The 15,876-nt window shown below is 41.9% G+C and overlaps 2 protein-coding genes across 8 annotated transcripts in view; one reads left to right on the top strand and one right to left on the bottom strand.

The window, feature by feature from the left end:
* VPS13B (vacuolar protein sorting 13 homolog B) overlaps window positions 1-4,707 on the top strand; it is an 851,071-nt gene extending 846,364 nt beyond the window's left edge. For all 7 annotated transcript variants that reach the window (XM_055546536.1, XM_055546537.1, XM_055546534.1 and 4 more), the window contains one exon: window positions 3,229-4,707. In XM_055546536.1, the coding sequence (XP_055402511.1) occupies window positions 3,229-3,477 (249 nt within the window). In that variant the 3' untranslated portion in view covers window positions 3,478-4,707. The remainder of the gene's footprint in view (window positions 1-3,228) is intronic.
* Window positions 4,708-5,378: 671 nt separating this feature from the next.
* LOC129627029 (cytochrome c oxidase subunit 6C) lies at window positions 5,379-15,420 on the bottom strand. Its single transcript, XM_055546583.1, has 4 exons — window positions 15,262-15,420; window positions 14,200-14,331; window positions 13,131-13,258; window positions 5,379-5,502 (listed from the first exon to the last, which is right to left on the bottom strand). Exons 2-3 carry the CDS (start codon window positions 14,308-14,310, stop codon window positions 13,145-13,147), a joined length of 225 nt encoding a protein of 74 aa, XP_055402558.1. The 5' UTR covers window positions 14,311-14,331; window positions 15,262-15,420; the 3' UTR covers window positions 5,379-5,502; window positions 13,131-13,144.
* Window positions 15,421-15,876: the final 456 nt, after the last annotated feature.

The following is a 15,876-nucleotide window of genomic DNA, read 5'->3' as shown; positions in this document are numbered from 1 at the left end:
GCAGCGATTCCACAGAGCAGGCCTCCAGGTCTGAAGTCCACAGGGCAGGCCCGAGTCTGCGCATGGCCTGGGAGTGCTGCAGCCGGTCCCTCCAGCAGGGATGAGAGAGAAAGGGTCACCCAGGAGCCAGAGGCGTCACGCGTGGAACGAGCACAGGCACCACCTTCCTCAGCCCCAGCTCCTGAGAGCTCGGGGTCAAACTTTTGTCTCCAGCTCTCTCCCACCCCCCTCCTCTGTCTTCCATGCGGCTCTGTGTCCCCTTCCCCGTAGGGCATTTCACACCCACTGAGCGCTACACGCTACCTCCTGGGGACACTGCGCAGGCTCCAGGGGCAGGCTCCCTGGCCACACGACAGCTGGGAGGGGGGCGCATTCTGGGTGTCTGGGGCCAGAGGTGATCGTGGGCTTCCTGCCGTCCAGACCAGGGTAAGCACACGCACCCACTGGAACCCTGCTCTGCCCCTGCCTATGGCCTGATCCTTGGGGCCCCAAGAGCTGACCTCGGAAACGGACATCTTTTCCCACACAGCTAGATTGGGGTTGGATCAGAGGTTAAGTGGAACCTGCCTGTCCTAACGTAGGGTCTGAGTAGCTCCCAGAAAGGACAGCCAACCTGGCCTCTGGCAGGTCCTGCGTGATTCCTTCTTTCGTTATGTTCTTCCTGGTATGGGAGCCTGCGTCTCCCTCACACCATTGTTTGGGTAAAATTATCTGAGAAGATGGAAGGCAGCCAACCACAACAACTCTGAGATTTCTCTAGTTTCTTGGATCATAATCAGTCAGGCTTTAAGCTGGGGCTTGGCACTAAGACTACATTGCTGGTTCGAGTTGATGACTTTCTGGGAATAAACAGAGGTCAGATGTCCAGCCTGACTTTATTAGATCTGCCAAAATCTTCTGATCCGGTTGACAATAAAGCAGCAATGATCTGGCTACAGGCCTTGGCAGGGTATAGTATCATTATCTTCAAGTCCCTGGTCCTTAACGAGAAGCTTCCAAAGCCCTGAGGAGTATCTGTGACCATCATTCTTCTTCAGTTGCTTGGGAAATATTTCAGATCTTAAACTATTGAGACTAGAGAATCAGCATTTGCTGTTAAACTATCTTCAACTGTGATCCTTCTTTGGCTCTTCTGCTTGAGGAGGGTACTGTGGGGAATTGTAGCTGGAGGGGAACGCACCTCAGCTTCCCTGGGGGTTACTGAGATTGCAGGTGGAGTCACCACCCCGAGAAGTTGTCCAGCCTGAGACCATGGGATCCCTGACATTGTGGACACCATGCTCGCCACTCATTTCCCAAGGGTGCTCAGGATGAAGGGGTCAGGGTGAAGGGATAGCTTCAACAGAGGCAGGAAGAGATGACTGGGAGCAGGAACACTGCAGGGCAGCTTACACAGCAGCAGGAGGCACTGGGCCGACCAGCAGACTTGCAACCCTTCAGCCTCTAAATTCCACTTTCTCACCCTTTACCTCTAACCCCAACTCCTTATTAACAAACAAAAAATAACTGCCCCGTTCATCCTGTGTTCAAACCCTCCCCTCTCCTCCCCCACTCACTCCAATGGAGACCCAGGCTGCAGAACAAAAATGCACGAAAAATATTTTTTTTTGGAGACAGTAGATGCTTCCTTACTAATGCTCTGATCCAGTCCTTCCAAAATGGGAGTGGGGGTCACTCAGCAGTGCTGCATGATGGTGCGTTTCCCTCAATAGCCACGCCCAACCTCAGCCTTGGGCTTAAACCTGGGCCGGGAAGCCTACCCACTGTCTTCCAGTGAAAACTAAAGAATAGTATTTTAAAATCTTTACATGAAATGGTTTTTCTGGGATTTTGCTCTAGATGCTAGCAAATGTAGCTCCTTTGAATTTTGGAAGGAATTAATTTGTAGATGACATCATTCAGTATATTCAAATACGGCAGGATTTTTTTTTTTAAATCAGCATTTGCTTTTCTTAGTTAAATGCAGCCATTTTTAGGGTAATAATTGCTTAATATGCCTGGCACATTATTGAAATCCCTTATGAGAGGCTCAAAATGAGTCAGAAGGTCAATTTATTCCTTGGCCATGTTCCTTTCACAACACGGGTTTTCCTGTGCTGCTGTTCAGGAGGAGCAATTAAGACTCTTGTGTATTCGAAGCTTTCCAGCTGAATCCTGACCCCATCAGATGATATCATCAGCGTTCTGGCTTTTGCCCGGTGCACAGCTTTCATCTGTCAGTGAATCTTTGGGGGCCTTTATTTTCTTTCCCAAATTTAAAAATATGAGACTGAACTCTAATGGACGCCCTACTTATTTTTCTGGCAGGCGGGCCTCTCTTTACCATCCCACTGGCTTTCTGCCGCTTGTAAGACAGCCTTGGCTGCACTGTCTCTGTGCCCTACACAGAAATATATACATTCTTTACTACTATTTCAAGAACTCCAAAGTCCTCATTAAAATGTTTATAAGTCTTCCAAAGTAGTCTTGCCAACGTTTGGTAGGTAAAGGCCATGGAGAGGTCAGCGGCTACCTGATTCCCAGAGACCAGTGGCTTATGCTGGAAACGTCCCACTCCACTCGATTTACACAGTGGACAGCTACAGAATTCCAGGATGGGGGTAATTTATAGCTCCACTTGCCTGATGAGCACTTCCTGAGAAAATCTCTCTCAAGAGTTTGGGTAGCGCATCAGTTCTTCTATTTGAGCTCCACTGAAGACGCGCCAGACCCTGGCGGACCATGAGTACGCTTTGCATCCTCCCTCTTCTCCATAAAAACTTCCCCTTCCTCTGCCCAGTTTTTTTAATTTTCTCTAGCTTTAAATCCTAATATTTATAAAAGCAGAAAATGTTACAGTTCAAAAGGTATTTGTTTTCTTAATGCTCTGTCCAAAGCCACTGGTTTGAAAGAGGTAGATGTTCTGTCTGGAGAGGTTTCCAGAAACAAGCAGAGCTTTTATCTCAGGGTTTAATGTTGATTAGAATGAAACAGAGGAAAGATACTTTTCTCCTTTTTTCCTGGACTAGGCTACCAGAGAGCAGTGACAGATGTTTTTAAGAGTTAAGAGTAAAATATTCCCAAACCGTCAAACATGGGACTTTTACACACCAAGCGCTTCTTCAGTGGCTTTATTAGGTAACCTAAAAGGCAAAAACATCCAGTATATCAAGGCAAGAGAAGGAATAATCTTGTTATGGAAGTGTCCTTAAGAGGGTTTGGAAACTGAAAACTTCTTTTGGGTCGCAGGTGGATGGAGTTCGAGAGAGACTGTCAGAGCAACAGTATAACAGACTTGTGGACTACATCACAAAGACCTCTTGTCACCTGGGCCCCGGCTGCTCCTCCGTGCAGGCGTCATGCCCTGTGGTGGCTGCGGAACCGCTCCCCTCCACTGTGAAAACATACCATTATATGGTTGATCCACATTTTGCCCAAGTTTTCATTAGTAAATTTACCATGGTGAAAAATAAAGCCCTGAGGAAAGGGTTCCCTTGAGTCCCCTCCAAGGTGTTGATTGCTGCTTGTGCCATTATTTTTGAAAAAGAAACCTAATGAGCTCTTAACATCTATTGTGGACACAAAACCACTGTTCAATTCAAATTCTTCCTTTTTCCTACAACTAAGATACTTCAAAATTGAGTGATTAAAAAACTTAGTCCTTTCCTGTTTGGTCTTATCGTGTATTGAAAATACATTCCTTTTTGCTCTTTTTGCTAAAATTTCGACTTTAATTAAGATTGTCAACTCTGTAGTCAAGCGTTGGAAACAGATGTAAACTTCATCTCCTGCTGCATCTCTTTTTAGGATGAGACATCATCATCTTTGCCTAACACCCTTCTCTGCAGAAGTTTAGCTTTAAATGAAATTCAATGCTTAGGATCTTACTGTTTAACTTGTTATTTAAACGTGATGCTATTTTAAGTGAAAGTTGCCATGTACATTCCTACTCTAAACTTTTACTGAAATTTTACTGATGACTTATCCAGGTACATTTTGGAAAAATGTCTTTCTAATCTGTTTTGCTAGGCAAGCAAATCTTTATTTGTCTACTGCTAAAAACAGATCCAGGGTGCTCAGGTGAGTTTCTTTAGTTCCATAAGCAACACACTACTGGGGAACTCCCACTACTGGATATTTTTATGGACGGACTCACCCTGATGCCTTAGCCAAGTCAAGGACCCCAACACTAACCTTAACAATAGTTCATTTTGATGACTTAGCGTGATCCAGCATAAAGATATTACCATGATTTTTTGTTTTTAAAAAATGGATTTGGCTCAAGATCCTGGGTCACCACGTACACCTTGAGCATTCAGTAAAAATTTTTGATACTCCAACTAAAATACATTTTTACTTATTACATCCAAACTTGGGCCTACAACCTGATACCTACAATTGTGAGAGGCTAAGGAATTTCAATTTCAAATGTCTGCTTTAACTTAAGCCTCACATGTTACTGGGCATAAGAAAGAGATCACTGCATAGTTGTTTACTGTTAATGGACAATTTAGGCTGAATATGAAAAAAATGGCTCCACCATTACTTTGCTGTATCATACTCATTTAGGAAAGTGACAGTTTTGTCAACCACAAGAGTAACTATTTTTAAGCTTGTAAATATGTATTAAGTCTTGTATCTTTTATGATAAATTTGCATACTACTTCTAATTGTTATATGAAATTGTTTAAAATAAAACAAATTCTTGAATTACTGATCATACATAAACGTGGGTTCTTAAAATGCAGGTTTCACTGATACCTGGGTTTATTACAGCTTACATTATTGGACTCAAGAATTCTGCACAAGAAAATTTGTTAACCTAATGAAAGAACTGGGGATTCAGTTAGTTTTCGCTAAAATGACACAATTCTTAAAGCTCTTTTGATCACAACAAACAAAAACAATTACTAAAGGAGAGAAAGGTCCTAAGCCCTCCTCTGAAAAATGTTACCACACTCTCAATTAGCAAATATCAGTCCACCTCAATTCCAATTAAATAACTTAACTTTTTTTGTGTAGTCCATATTGTACATGCATACAGTTAGGCCTTCAATAAAATGGTAACTGAATAAAGAACCTTAAATGCACCTACTACATCTGTCCAATGGCTGGATCCAGTAGGGCAATCCGATAACAATGAAGTCCAAAGACATTTTATTGGAAAGACAGTCTGGGGGTTCAGGATGGGGAACACATGTACACCCGTGGCAGATGCATGTTGTTGTATGGCAAAACCAGTACAATATTGTAAAGTTAAAAAAAAATTTTTTTTTAAATAAATAAATAAAGTTACTTTCCAAATTCAAAAAAAAAAAAAAAAAAAAAATCCCTGACCAATTCTAATCCAAGTACCCCAAACTCTACATGTCGGTAAGAATAACTGAACAAAGACTTAAGTGTCCACAGTATGTTAACTGTTTATTTATTGAGAGACTATTTCTCACCCCAGATAGTCATAGTTTCATAGTTTAGGAACACAGGAAAGTGACAAACTTCCAGGGAACGCAACCCGAAGAAACTCTGTGGAGAAAAACAGAGTGACCAAGTTAACGACAAGCACTCCCTTACTGCCTCGCCACGCGGGGTCCCCTGAGCGCTACTGCCACCGATGCGGGCCGCGTTGCGCTCACTCACCCTTAGTCCATGAGCAGCCCCGGTCAGGCTGCCTGGGCTCCAGGTCCATTCTCCCCCATGCTCCCTAACCTCCCTGTCCAACCTCTTTTCCATTTGGGGCATTCACATGTTTTTCTGAGGTTTCTTGCTTCCAGGTACCAAGTTCTACATTTTTTTCTTCAAGTCCACCCCGTCCGTTCCCGTCTCATACCCATACTGTTCTTAAAAAGCAGCAGTCCATTTGTTCTAAACTTTTCTATTCTTGTCTCCAAATCTGCTCCTCTTTTTATTGTTTTTTAAGCAATCAACTTCTTATAAGTAAAAGGTAAAAAAAAAATGTGTTTAAAAAATCAGCCTGTTAACATCCGATTATGCAAAGTATAACCACTGCGCAAATTTTGAAAATTTCAAAGGTACGAGAAAACAGCAGTGTTAAGATTCCACACACAAGAAACTAGTATTTTCTTGATCTTTTTACCTTCAGCCTTTTTTCTTATGCACTTTTAACACAGATCACCCTTTACATAAAACATTCTTAGTTTTCTATTTTAGTAGTTCCTGTTACTTTGTGATTGTCAATTCTAACGGACATAACAGTCCATGATGGAAATTACAATTCCTATCAGTTTTCCAACCACTGGGAATAAACTTGTTTTTCTACTATTATATATTACATATATTAAACTGGCTACTTAATATATGTATCGATCTGTGATTCAGATACTTCTTAATATAAGCAACTACAGAAACAGAATGTAACAGAATTGAATCTAACACTAGGCAAAAGTTATTTATACTCAAAATTATCCTTAAATTTTAGACACAGTATCTTAATTCACACTGTCCATGAGGCAGTGGACCTTGACTACCCAACCAGAATCTAGAAAGCCACCGAGTCACCTGTGGACATCCAAATAACAAACCATAAAAGGTTTCCAATACTTCAGGGAAGAAGGAAAAGAGCAGACCTTGCACACAATGTTCTGGGCTGTCTGAGGGCTTCCCCAGGGACTATTTCTGTCTTTATCTCGGAACACTGGTGACAATGGTAACTGCGTCTACGGGGCTTATGAGGCGCCATCAGAAAGAGCAACATTTGTATCGTGGAGGTGCATGAAGGGACAGAGAATGTATTTGAAGAAATAATGGCCAAAAACTTCCCAAATCTGAAGAAACAAATGTATATACAAATATGTTACTTGAAAGTAAGATGAACCCAAAGTCTCCTAACATCAAGACACATTATAATCCAACTGTCAAAAACCAAAGACAATGAATCCTGGAAGCAATAAGAAGATTCACCGTCTATAACGGAGCTTCTGTAAGATTATCAGTACACTTCTCAGGAAAATGTCCTTCGAAAATCAGGAAGAAATTAAGACACTCCCAGATAAACAAAAGCTAAAGGATAAGGAGTTCATTACTACTAGATCTGCAAGGAGAATTGTTCAATTTGAAACAAAATTACACTAGACAATCACTCAAAGCCATACTGAAATATGAAGCTCCCTGGCAAAGGTAAATATATGAATAAATATAAAAGCCAGTATTAATCATGTTTCATATCCCCACTTTTAATTTTGTGGTATTTAAAAGGCAAAAGCACTTAAAAAAAAAAAAGACATCTGTGTTAATGGGCAAAATATCTAAAAATGCCATTTGTGACATCAATAACAAAGTAGGGGAACAGGGTTGTAAAAGATAATTTTTGTATGTGATTAAATTTTTGTATGTGTGTTATCAGCAATTCAAAATAGACTATAACAATAGGTTGGTTTAAACGTCCCAACCATAAGTCATGGATCTGAGGAATGGATACAAAACAAGGTCCAACTACAAGCTATCTACAAAAGATTCACTTTAGATCCAAAGATACACATAGTTTTGAAGTTAAGGATGAAAAGAGACTCCATACAGACAGCAATCTAAAGAACAAGAGTGGCTATACTGTTAGCAGACAAAACAGACTAAGTCAAAACATGCTACAAACACAAAGGACATTTTATAATGGCAGGTCAGTTCACCAAGAAGGCAGATTATATATACACCAACCATGAGAGCCTGGAAATATATGAAGCAAACACCAACAGAATTGAAGGAAGAAATAGACAGCTCTACGTAACAATAGGTGACTTACAATGTAAAATCTTACAGAAAAACTAAAAAAACTCTTTGGCAAACCTAATACTTTCAATAACGGCTATAAGTGAAATGACCAGACAGAAGATCATTAAGAAAATAAGAGGACTTGAACACTACAGACCAATCAAATCTCATTCTACCCAACATCAGAATATGTATACTTTTTCTTAAGTGCATATGGATTAATTTCCATGTTAGGTCATAGAACAACAGATTTTAAGACTGAAGTCACATAAAGTATCTTTGCTGGTCACAATGGATGAAACTAGAAATCCTAACAGAAGGAACAGAGATAGCAAGGGAACATTTCATGCAAAGATGGGCTCGATAAAGGACAGAAATGGTATGGACCTAAACCAGAAGCAGAGGATATTAAGAAGAGATGGCAAGAATACATAGAAGAACTATACAAAAACGATCTTAACAACCCAGATAACCACGATGCTGGCTCTCCTAGAGCCAGGCATCCTGGAATGCGAAGGCAAGTAGGCCTTAGGAAGCATCACTATGAACAAAGCTAGTGGAGGTGACGGAATTCCAGCTGAGCTATTTCAAATTCTAAAACATGATGCTGTTAAAGTGCTTCACTCGATATGCCAGGAAATTTGGAAAACTCAGCAGTGGACACAGGACTAGAAAAGGTCAGTTTTCATTTCAATCCCAAAGAAAGGCAATGCCAAAGAATGCTCAAACTACGGCACAACTGCACTCATCTCACATGCTAGTAATGCTCAAAATTCTCCATGCCAGGCTTCAAGAGTACATGATGAACCATGAACTTCCAGATGCTCAAGCTGGTTTTAGAAAAGGCAGAGGAACCAGAGATCAAATTGCCAACATCCGCTGGATCATCAAAAAAGCAAGAGTTCCAGAAAAACATCTATTTCGGCTTTATTGACTATGCCAAAGCCTTTGACTGTGTGGACCACAACAAACTCTTGAAAATTCTGAAAGAGATGGGAATACCAGATCACCTGACCTGCCTCTTGAGAAATCTGCACGCAGGTCAGGAAGCAACAGTTAGAACTAGACATGGAACAACAGATTGTTTCACAATTGGGAAAGGAGTATATCAAGGCTGTATATTGTCACCTTGCTTATTTAACTTACATGCAGAGTACATCATGAGAAATGCTGGGCTGGATGAAGCACAAGCTGGAAATCAAAGACTGCCAAGAGAAGCATCAATAACCTCAGATATGCAGATGACGCCACCCTTACGGCAGAAAGTGAAGAACAACTAAAGAGCCTCTTGATGAAAGTGAAAGAGGGTGAAAACGTTGGCTTAAAGCTCAACATTCAGAAAACTAAGATCATGGCATCTGGTCCCATCACTTCATGGCAAATAGATGAGGAAATAGTGACAGACTTTATTTTTGGGGGCTCCAAGATCACCGCAGATGGTGACTGCAGCCATGAAATTAAAAGATGCTTGCTCCTTGGAAGAAAAGCTATGACCAACCTAGATAGCATATTAAAAAGCAGAGACATTACTGTGCCAACAAAGGTCCATCTAGTCAAGGCTATGGTTTTTCCAGTAGTCATGTATGGATGTGAGAGTTGGACTGTAAAGAAAGCTGAGTGCTGAAGAATTGATGCTTTTGAACTGTGGTGCTGGAGAAGACTCTTGAGAGTCCCTTGGACTGCAAGGAGATCCAACCAGTCCATCCTAAAGGAGATCAGTCCTGGGTGTTCATTGGAAGGACTGATGCTGAAGCTGAAACTCCAATACTTTTTGGCCACCTGATGCGAAGAACTGACTCACTGGAAAAGACCCTGATGCTGGAAAAGATTGAAGACAGGAGGAGAAGGGGACGACAGAGGATGAGATGGTTGGATGGCATCACCAACTCAATGGACATGAGTTTGAGTAAGCTCTGGGAGTTGGTGATGGAGAGGGAGGCCTGGCATGCTGCAGTCCATGGGGTTGCAAAGAGTCAGACACAACTGAGCAACTGAACAGAAGGAAGACAGAAAAATCCACAAATAAGTTGAGATTAAACAACATACTCTCCAACCACCAATGGGTCAAAGTAGGTTTAAGAAGAAAAGTTTAAAAGATCAAGTCAACAACCTAAGTTTACCCCTCAAAAGGTAGAAAAAGAAAAGCAAGCTAAACCAAAGCCACAGGAAATAAAGATTATAAACATACCAAGAAATAAATAGATAATATTAACAGACTTTAACTAAGTAAGAAGATTAAATCCACAATCAAAAAACACTCAACAAACAAAAGGCTGGGATAAGATGGCTTCACAGGTAAATTCTACCAAACATTTAAAAAAGTTAACCCCAATCCTCCTCAAACTCTTCCAAAAAACTGAAGAGGGGAACACTTTCAAATTCACTCTATGTATTTTTTAACTTGCTATATATTAAAGACAACTTAATGTGTATGGGGGAGAGAGACTGCCCTTCCATGTTTTCCTGTGTCTCTCATATGTCCACATCTGACTAACCATCTTATTTAAAAATACAAAACATTTGGGGCTTCCCTGGTGGCTCAGTGGTAAAGAATCCACCTGCCAATGAAGAGATACAGCTTTAATCCCTAATCTGGGAAGATCCTACATGCTGCAAAGCAGCTAAGCCTGTGCACCACAACCACTGAGCTTGTGCTCGAGAGCCCGGGAGCTGCAATGACTGAGCTCGTGAGCCACAGCCACTGAAGCCTGTGCGCTCAAGAGCCTGTGCTCTGCCAACAAGGAGCCCCTGCAAAGAAAAGCCCCCACTCACAGCAACTAGAGAAAAGCCCACTTAGCAACAAAGACCTAGCACAGCCAAAAAAAAAAACCAAAAAACACATTCTATAAGACCATCAAATATATTAAAGACAAATTACAGAGCAATATCCCAAATATAGATGCAAAAATCCCTCATAAAATACTAGCCAACAATTCAACAGTTCATTAAAAGGATTACACACCATGAACAAGGATGATTCAACATGTGAAAAATACAACACACAGCAGAAGGACAAAAAGTCACATGATCTTTTCAACTGATTCAAGAAATCATTTGAAAAATTTAATACCTTTCCATGATTAAAAAAAAAAAAATTCAAATAAAGAACAGGAAGAAAAACTACCTGAACATAATAAAGGTGATATATGAGAAACCCACAGCTAATATACTCAATGGTAAAAGACTTAAAATGTTTCTCCTCTAAGGTCAGGCGGGGGGGGGGGGGGGGGGGGCGGGGACCAAGGATGCACATTTTGGCTGCTTCTCTTCAACACAGTACTAGAAATCCTGCTGCTACTGCTGCTAAGTCGCTTCAGTCGTGTCCGACTCTGTGCGACCCCATAGACAGCAGCCCACCAGGCTCCCCCGTCCCTGGGATTCTCCAGACAAGAACACTGGAGTGGGTTGCCATTTCCTTCTCCAATGCACGAAAGTGAAAAGTGGAAGTGAAGTCGCTCAGTCATGCCTGACTCTTAGCGACCCCATGGACTGCAGCCCACCAGGCTCCTCCGTCCACGGGATTTTCCAAGCAAGAGTACTAGAGTGGGGTGCCATTGCCTTCTCCCACTGGAAATCCTAGCCAGGGCAATTAAGGAAGAAAAGAAATGACATCCAAATTGGAAAGGAAGAAGTAAAGCTATCTGCAGATGATACGATCTTATATGCAGAAAACCTTCAAAGATTGATCGATCTCTCACACACACACAAAACTGTTAGAATAACTCAGCAAAGCTGAATAGTGTTTCTATACACTAACAATGAATAATCAGAAAAGCAAATTAAAACAATCTCATATTAGCATTAAACTACAATTCTTAGGAATAAACTTCAACAAGGAGGCAAAAGACTTATATACTGTAAAGTATAAAACATTGGTGAAATTAAAGAAACAAATGGAAACACATCTTGTGTTCATGACCTAGAATACTTGTAACTGTCAAGATGTTCACACTACCCAAAATGATCTGTATAATGCAATTCCTATCAAAATCCCAACAGCATTTGAGAAATAGGAAAATCCATCCTAAAATTCATGTGGATTATCAATAAGACCATGAACAGCCAAAACAATCTTGAAAAAGACAACAAGGCTGGAGGACTAACTCTTCCTGATTTCAAAACCTGCTATAAAGGTATTGAATCAAGAGTGTAATATCGGCATAAAGATGGAAATATAAACTAATGCAATAGACTAGAGTCCCAAAACAAACCCGTCCTTATAGAGAAAAACACCAAAGGTACTAAAACTAATGGGAAAATTTTTTCAAGAGATGGTGTTTGGAAAACTGGATATTCACATGCAAAAGAATGAAGCAAACCATTTCCTTAACATCATATCCAAAAATTAACTCAAAATAGATCAAAGACCTAAAGGTAAGAGCTAATAAAACTATAAAACTTCAGGGAAAAAAGTAATACTTTATGACAGTGAATTTGTTAACGATTTCTTAAATATGATACCAAAAGTACAGGCAAAAAAATCAGAATCCATCAGAATTTCAAATGTCTGTTCATCAAAAGATACAATTGATAGACTGAAAAGGCAATTACAGAATGGGAGAAAATATCTAAATCATATCTGATAGGGGCTTTTAAATAACTCCTACAACTCAACAAAAAACTATCCGATTAAAAATGGGCAAAAGATTTGCATAGACATTTCTCCAAAGAAGATATACAAACAGCTAACAAGCATGGGAAAAGAGGCTCAACATCATTAACCATTAGGGAAATACAAATGAAGACCAAAAGAAAACAATACCTAACACTCATTAGGATGGCTACTATCAAAAAACCAGAAAATAAGTGTTGGCAAGGACGTGGAGAGACGCTTGCACACAAAAGTTGGTGAAGTGTAAAACAGTGCAGCCACTATGTGAAACAGTATGGTGGTTCCTTAAAAATTTAAAACCAGAACATCATATGGTTTAGCAACCCCACTTCTGAGTATATACTCAAAATAGTATTAAAAGCAGGGTATCAAAGAGAGATGCACACAGAACAGCAGCATTATTCACAAGAGCCAAAAGGTGTATAAGGAATCCAAGTCCATTAACAGATGAATGAATAACAAATGAAAAACAAAATGTGGTATACAGATAAAATGGATTACTCAGCCTTAACAAGGAAGAAAATTCTCACACAGCTGTAATGAATAAACCTTGAGGATATTACACTATATGAAATAAGTCACTATTCCACTTAACATGAGGTACCTAGACAGAAGCATAGTGACTGCCTGGGGAAGTGGGAAGTATTTAATGGGTACAGAATGGATCCCCATTTGCAAGATGAAGAGTTCTGAAGACTAGATGTGCAACAATGTAAAGGTGCTTGACAATACTGAACTGTACGTAATTAAGACTGTATATTTCATGTATACACACAATTGAAAGATTTTAAACAGTAACTTCAAATAACCGTATTACCTTTATATTCCAAATCACTTTGCACTCTGAAAGATACCAGCCTTCCTCATCTCCTCAAAATCTTTCATGGAATCATAATTTCTGTAGAAGTCTGCATATGCCTTCTTTCTTTTTTCAGCTACAGCAAACTAAAAGGTAACAATCACATTCAGGGTTTATTTTTTAGATTAATAGAAACAATATCTAAAGACAACATAAATCACCAAGTTTCCGTTCACCCTGAAGCCTATTATTTTATTAAGTAAGTAATTAGGGCTTCCCTAGTGGCTCGGTCGGTGGTCAAGAATTCACCGGGGTTCAATCCCTGGGCCTGGAAGAGCCCCTGGAGAGGGAAAGAGCAATGCACTCCAGTATTCCTGCCTGGGAAATCCCATGGACAGAGGAGCTTGGCAGGCTGCAGTCCATGGGGTCACATGAGTTGGACATGACTTAGCAACTAAACAACAAAGAAGTAACTAAGTTAAAATGAACTTTTTAGGATGGATCCTAATCTGACTAGCATCCTTACAGGAGGAAAAAATTCAGACAGAAACATACTAACACATATAGGACCATGTGATGAGAGGGAGAAGACAGCCATCTTCTACAAAGTCAAGCAGAGAGGCAGCAGAAGAAATCAACCCCAAAGTTTTTTTTGGTTGTTTTTGGCCACACTTGTGGCAGGTGGGATCTTAAGTTTCCCAACCAGGGATAGAACCCATGCCCCCTGCACTGGAAGCTTGGAGTCTTAACCACTGGATGGTCAGGGAAGTCCCCGACAGCTATCCTGATCTTGGATTTTTAGCCTCAAAAATTTTTTCTATTGTGGAAGCCACCCACTTTGTGGTATTTTGTTATGGCAGCCCAACCAAATTAAGCTTCATTTAAAGATGGAAGACAAGCCATCTGGAGAATAAGAAATACTGTCCCCATCACACTGAGGTGGGTAGAGAAAGGTAAGAGCAAGGGAGCACCCTACAGAGGGAATTTTTTTAAAAGACTCTATGAACTATCTATGAAAATGAAATATATTTTCAAATTGAAAACATTCTTCGACCACGAGCACAAAGTAAAAATAAAACATACATACCTTATAGAAAGTTGCAAACCCCAGAGAGACCATGAATGCTCCAACAATATGAAATCGCAGACGTTTGGCCAGAAGGCCACGCATCTGAGGTTTTGCCAAAGCAGTGGACATGGCAGTTTTTCTCCTCGACGGCTAGAATGAGAGAGAGCTCTTAGAACTCTTCTGCACAATACATTTTAGTACCTAGAGACACAAACAGGACAGTGGACCAACTCCTCTACCAAAACCTAGGATCTTTAGGGGCTTAGTGACTTCCATCTTTTTCCCTTTCACACGCTGAACGACCACCCTAAATAAGCAAGCCGGTTGCGACCCAACAGTAACCGGGGAACAAGAACGACACAGACCTCAACGAATTACAGGATAAGATCAGCAGTGGCTCTAGAGTGATAGCATAAGTGCAAACAACTCTACCACCAATTCATTTAATCCTGTGAGACAGGTGTTTTCCCGTTTTACTGACAAAAACCAGGACGCACGAAGGTTAAGGAAACACTTCAAGGTCGCGCAGTCAGGACTAATACCCGGGCGGACCCCCCAGCAGGTCCCCCGGGCCCTCGGCGAGCGCCGCCCGCGCGGGGAGGGAAGGCCACGCGCGCGCGGGGGCGGCTGCGGGAGGGAGGCCCGCCCCCGGCCCCCAGCCTCCCAACCCCAACCCCAAGGCTACCACAAAGCCGACGGCGCCCCTCCCGCCCGGGGCCCGGAGGAGGGCGAAACCACTCCCTTTCTGCAGGTGAAAACACCGGGACCGGACAGGTCAAAGGACGCCGCCAAGGTCACGCTCGACGCAGTGAGACACGCAACGGCCCCCGGAGCCGGGCCGGCTGCCTCCGAAGCCTGGCAGTTCCTCCAGGCCCCTCTCACGCCCCTCAGCAAACCCGGGGTCCCCGGGAGACCCTCCCCGAAGAGGCCGCAACGCCGGGAAGCTGGGGTCGACACGGGCCAGAGGTCCGAGGTTTCCCGACCCTAGAGATGCAGCGTAACGGCTAGAGAGGCAGACCGGCAGCGGGAGGCGGCAGGCGGGGGAATCCAAACAAGGGAGGAGGTAGGCACACGACTCACCTCAACCGCGACGTCCTCTCAGGCTGATGGAGAAATGGACGGCGTTTCCGCAGCGCGCAGGCGCATAAATAGAGGGAACGGAGAGGGGACCCGGCTACGGTGGCCGAAAGAGTCCAAAAGGCCTCCGGCGCGCCTCCCGCCGGTCACAGCTGACGTTAACCAGGGTTTTCAATCTCTTCCCTGGGTAACCTTGGATTTATTTAGACTTTGACCTTCTGCGTCAGTTTCCTTAGTAAATTGGAGATACTGATCTTACTCATACACAGAGTTGATATGAACTGATTAAGGAATTCAAAGATTTTAAATGGGTGAATTTAAATAAATATATACCCTACAAATACAGCACAAATCTTCCTGGACATGGATTGCTCCGACTATGTGCACAAACCAACATTTTCATTATGACTATCCTTATGCATATAGCCACTTGTTTGGGTAAAGAGTGAACCAGACAGCCAAGTTCCAGAAGCTCACAGCTCAGCAAATGAGACAGGCATAAACAGAGTAATATCATGAATCCCAACCAGTGGATGCTGTAGTGGACAGCTGACCTAGCTGTTGCAGAAGCAATTACCGGCTTAGCAGAGTTGAACAAATTTTGATGGAAGTACTTGT

This window comes from Bubalus kerabau, chromosome 14 (assembly GCF_029407905.1).
Source record: "Bubalus kerabau isolate K-KA32 ecotype Philippines breed swamp buffalo chromosome 14, PCC_UOA_SB_1v2, whole genome shotgun sequence".
In the NCBI taxonomy this organism is placed as follows: Eukaryota; Metazoa; Chordata; class Mammalia; order Artiodactyla; family Bovidae; genus Bubalus; species Bubalus kerabau.
The sequence above is the reverse complement of the archived record's forward strand: the minus strand, read 5'-3'. Positions and strand labels throughout refer to the sequence as shown.